Genomic DNA, 5145 nt, shown 5'->3' on the forward strand with positions numbered 1-5145 from the left:
ATGGGATTAATTTCCAGGTGGTCTTCTAATTCAGACTCTTCTAATTCAGAGTCTTTCCTGGTGGCGTACACATTGCTCAGCCAAGATGGATGTTAGCGAGAGGGATTCTGGGAAGTGGACAGACACACAGTGTCTCCTTTCGACCCTTCCCGAACTCACCACCACAGGCTTATTAGTTCTGTATTTCTTATCAGGATCTCCTGTCATAAAACAACTCATGCAAATGGTTACTATGGTGCCTGGCCAGGGTGGGTGGTTTCAATCAGTGTGCTTCAAACCTTTTTCTTTTTTTTTGCTAATGCTCCTATCTTGGTGAATGCACATTTATTTTTTTTACACTGAATTTTTTTCTTGGAATAATGTAATAAAATTTGTGAGTCTCGAACACTATGAATATGCACTGAAATTTACTTAGTGTATTATTTATTCATCTGCAGGAGAAGTCTTCATTACACAATGTTTATTATTAAAAATAAGATTACTTTAGGACCACCAATGTGTTCTAGCCATTAATTTTGTCATGGCCTCTTTAACCTCCTTGTTTCTGAGACTGTAGATGAGGGGGTTCAACATGGGGATTATGACTGTGTAGAACACAGACACCACTTTGTTTTGTTCGGCTGAGTAGCTGGACTTGGGCATCACATAAATGAATGTGATGGTCCCATAGAACAGAGTAACTGCTGTGAGGTGAGACGTGCAGGTGGAGAAGGCTTTGCGCCGCCCCTCAGTGGAATGCATCTTCAGGATTGAGAAAAGGATGTAGATGTAAGAGAGAGCAATGATAAACACAGTGGCTACAATAATTGAGCCAGAAGAGATGGCTGGAATTATTTCAGAAGTAAAATCATGAGAACAAGAAAGTTTCCAAAGTGGTGAATAATCACAGAAAAAGTGATTGACTTTATTTGATCCACAAAAGGACAGGCTTAACAAACAGCCAGTGAATGTCCAAGCATTCACACACCCACCTAGATAGGAAGCCCCCACTAAGAGAATGAAGATTCTGGGGGATATGTGGGTGGAGTAGAGCAGGGGCAAGCAGATGGCCGCATAGCGGTCATAGGCCATGGCAGCCAGCAGGAAGCACTCAGCTGTCCCAAATGTGACCACAGAACAGAGCTGAGCAACACAACCAGCAACTTGGATAGAAGTTCCTTTCCTGAGGAAGCCCATGAGCATGACAGGTGTGACTGATGAGGAGTACCCAATGTCTACAAAGGCCAAATGGCAGAGGAAAAGGTACATTGGGGTGTGAAGCTGAGGACTGCTTCTGATTAACATGATTATGCTGATATTACCCATTAAGGTAACCAGATAGATTCCCAAAAACACAATAAATAAAATGGCACAAACTGTAGTATTCTCCGCTAACCCCAAAATAATGAACTCTGTCACAGTTGTATAGTTTCCAGTCCCCATCTATACTGAGAATGGTGCCCACTGAAAGAAAAACAAGTGGATATTAGAAGAAAATACTATACTCTGCATACTTAGTTTTACAATAGCTATATAAGAAAGTACCAACATATATACTCACGTGTAAATATTTGGGGGAAATGTTTTCACACATGATATCTTGCATAAAACTTGAAAATATAGATATTCATTGATATAAGGCCAGGAATACTCAGAAAAATCTGTTTTTTTAACTTAACACATTCAAGTCACATTTGCATTGTGTAGTTGGTTTAGGTGGTCCACGAGGAATAGATTCACGTGAGCACATCCTAGAGATGGCCACCAGACACTATCAGAGACCCAATAACTGTATCTTCTAAGCCAAAGACATGATGAAAGGGAGTAGAAATGCTGGAATGGGCCAGGACCCATGGAAAAGAACAACTGTTCAAAATATATGAGGTATCACTTGTATGAAAGAGGATGAGCAACTGAATTTAAACAGGTATCACAGTTTTCAAGCACAACAAATATACAGGAAGTTTGGACAGAGGCAGGATGTAGAACAAGGTGCTCAAACCATGATCAAATCAACCTGGAGAGACTGAGCTTTGGAAAAGGAGATGGTATCATGTCAGGATCAAGTTATCTGATTCATGATAGTGAGTCAATCCAGGTAAAGGGAACCAGACACATTGATCAGGTTACTCCAGAAAGATTCCACAAGTGCCTGAGACTTTGCATAACCTGGGGCAATGGCTGTTAGCAAAAAGGTTCCAGCTTCCTACTTCCCACAGATACCTAGCCCCATGTGAATAGCACCTGTCTGTGAAAAATCACACCTTTAGGTCAGCTTCTAAGAAACTCTTTCCCTTATCAACTTGTTTGAGAAAAAAAAAAAAAAATGAAAAAGCAAGAAAAGCATGAGAGCTTTCTCACCATCACAGAATGCTAAGCTTCAAAATGCAGCCCCATCCATTCCATCTCTCTCATTTTATAAAGTTAGAAACTGAGATCTAAAGAAGTTGGGCAACTAATTTTAGGTTAAATGTCTTTCTTACAACTGAGCTGAAGTCAAATTTCATTCCTGGAGCCTTCTAACTCATTACCACATTGATAAAACACAAATATTTTCTATACTTTCTAAAGAAGAACATAGAATATCAGAAAGTAATGCTCAAAATTCTCCAAGCCAGGCTTCAGCAATACGTGAACTGTGAACTTCCAGTTGTTCAAGCTGGTTTTAGAAAAGGCAGAGGAACCAGAGATCAAATTGCCAATATCTACTGGATCATCAAAAAAGCAAGAGAAAAACATCTATTTCTGCTTTGTTGACTATGCCAAAGCCTTTGACTGTGGATCACAATAAACTGTGGGAAATTCTTCAAGAGATGGGAATACCAGACTACCTGATCTGCCTCTTGAGAAATTTGTATGCAGGTCAGGAAGCAACAGTTAGAACTGGACATGGAACAACAGACTGGTTCCAAATAGGAAAAGGAGGACGTCAAGGCTGTATATTGTCACCCTGCTTATTTAACTTCTATGCAGAGTACATCATGAGAAATGCTGGCCTGGAAGAAGCACAAGCTGGAATCAAGATTGCTGGGAGAAATATCAATAACCTCAGATATGCAGATGACACCACCCTTATGGCAGAAAGTGAAGAGGAACTAAAAAGCCTCTTGATGAAAGTGAAAGTGGAGAGTGAAAAAGTTGGCTTAAAACTCAACATTCAGAAAACGAAGATCATGGCATCTGGTCCCACCACTTCATGGGAAATAGATGGGGAAACAGTGGAAACAGTGCCAGACTTTTTTTTTTCGGGCTCCCAAATCACTGCAGATGGTGATGGCAGCCATGAAATTAAAAGACGCTTACTCCTTGGAAGAAAAGTTATGACCAACCTAGATAGCATATTGAAAACAGAGACATTACTTTGCCAACAAAGGTCCATCTAATGAAGACTATGGTTTTTCCTGTGGTCATGTATGGATTTGAGAGTTGGACTGTGAAGAAAGCTGAGCACTGAAGAATTGATGCTTTTGAACTGTGGTGTTGGAGAAGACTCTTGAGAGTCCCTTGGACTGCAAGGAGCTCCAACCAGTCCATTCTGAAGGAGATCAGTCCTGGGATTTCTTTGGAAGGAATGATGCTAAAGCTGAAACTCCAGTACTTTGTCCACCTCATACGAAGAGTTGACTCATTGGAAAAGACTCTGATGCTGGGAGGGATTGGGGGCAGGAGGAGAAGGGGACAACATAGGATGAGATGGCTGAATGGCATCACTGACTCGATGGACATGAATCTGAGTGAACTCCGGGAGTTGGTGATGGACAGGGAGGCCTGGTGTGCTGCGATTCAGGGGTCGCAAAGAGTCAGACACAACTGAGCGACTGAACTGAACTGAACTGATATTTGGTTCATTTATATGTTCAAAAAGTTTTTCAATTGCATTAATACATTAATAATATAGGTAATATCTTTACTCTTAAAAGGATGACTTTGAAACCTAGTAATTCATATAAATAAATGGCTACAAGGTAATGGCAACTCTGTGAGGCAGATGATATATGTACTCAGTGCCCCGATACAGGAAATTGATGTGGTCATGTGTTCAACTGGACTATTAGGGGTCCTTGGTAGGTAAGAAATCAAATTTAACTAGGATTTCTTTTGGAGAGCAGTAAAGGAGATAGGTATGACATTTGAGGGTAGATGCAAGTAGAGAGTGAAACTACCATTATTTAAGCAGAGCATTTAAGATGAATGAGTACATGAGATGGATAAAGCCAACAAAAAAATTTCAGGCCCCCAGGGAAATGCTTTCATTATTCTACTAAAGAGAATGAGCTAGAAAGACAGGAGATGGTGATAGTTACAGTTTGAGATGTTTAAATGAGATCAAAAGCTGCAGTTATTGGCAAATGACACTGTCTAGTAAATCTAACAATGGAGTGACTGGATACAGTAGGGAGAAAAAGAAGATCTTTGGAGGGGAAATCAAGAAACTAACTAATGTTCAAAGGATCTTCTCTATGAAGGTATTAAAATCACAATTCTTGTCCATTAGGAATTGTGACAGGGGTACCATTAAGAGAGATAGAGCAAGCCAAAGCCAAAAACTTTCCAAGGATGAGGAAACATAATGCTAGTTAGTAGGTGATTGCAAAAAGGTGGAGGAGGATAAGGAGGATTGGTTATAGAGGCTGATGATTTAAACTCAACTATAAGCGTTTGTAGTCCAAAGAGAAAGAATGCCTGTAAGTGCCAGTGGAGGAGAAGGAATACCAGCCTCTACCAGGCCCAGGGGTATTAAGAGTAAGAGAAAAAGCATATGTCTTTTGAGAAGACTGTAGAGAAAAAAAAAATGTCCTCAGGGTTAGCAAAGCATTAATATCTATAGAAAAGAAGAGTGAAGAGAGGGGAATGCTCTAAAGAGATACTGAAGACATGAGATTTTGTTGATAATCGTTAAGTATAAGAAACATAGGAAAAAGGCTTCAGGAGTTAAAGAGAGATGGAAGCAGGACCTCTTCATTCAAGAGAAAATAAGGAGACTTGAAAATAACCTTTCTTAACTCCAGTAGAATGGAGTTAATGTTCAAAGACCAAGTAAAGAAGATAATTTGAAAAAATAATGGATAGGTATTATTATGTTGTGTTTAACCACTGAATGAACAAAAAAGGTAATGAAGGCTACTCCCAAAACTGTGGAGGAGGGGTAATAGGGAAAATCAGAGC

The 5145-nt window shown here is 39.9% G+C and overlaps 1 protein-coding gene across 1 annotated transcript; it reads right to left on the reverse strand.

Moving 5' to 3' along the window:
• Window positions 1–483: 483 nt before the first annotated feature.
• On the reverse strand, window positions 484–1422 carry LOC104980536 (olfactory receptor 508). The gene has a single exon (XM_010829289.1). The coding sequence runs from the start codon at window positions 1420–1422 to the stop codon at window positions 484–486; it is 939 nt and encodes a 312-aa protein (XP_010827591.1).
• Between the last annotated feature and the right edge of the window lie 3723 nt (window positions 1423–5145).

This window comes from Bison bison, unplaced genomic scaffold, assembly GCF_000754665.1.
Source record: "Bison bison bison isolate TAMUID 2011002044 unplaced genomic scaffold, Bison_UMD1.0 scf7180017864503, whole genome shotgun sequence".
NCBI lineage: Eukaryota > Metazoa > Chordata > Mammalia > Artiodactyla > Bovidae > Bison > Bison bison.

Bases quoted from the DNA above. Each gene is read 5' to 3' on its own strand.
- LOC104980536 (XM_010829289.1), bottom strand. From the start codon at position 1,422: ATGGGGACTGGAAACTATACAACTGTGACAGAGTTCATTATTTTGGGG.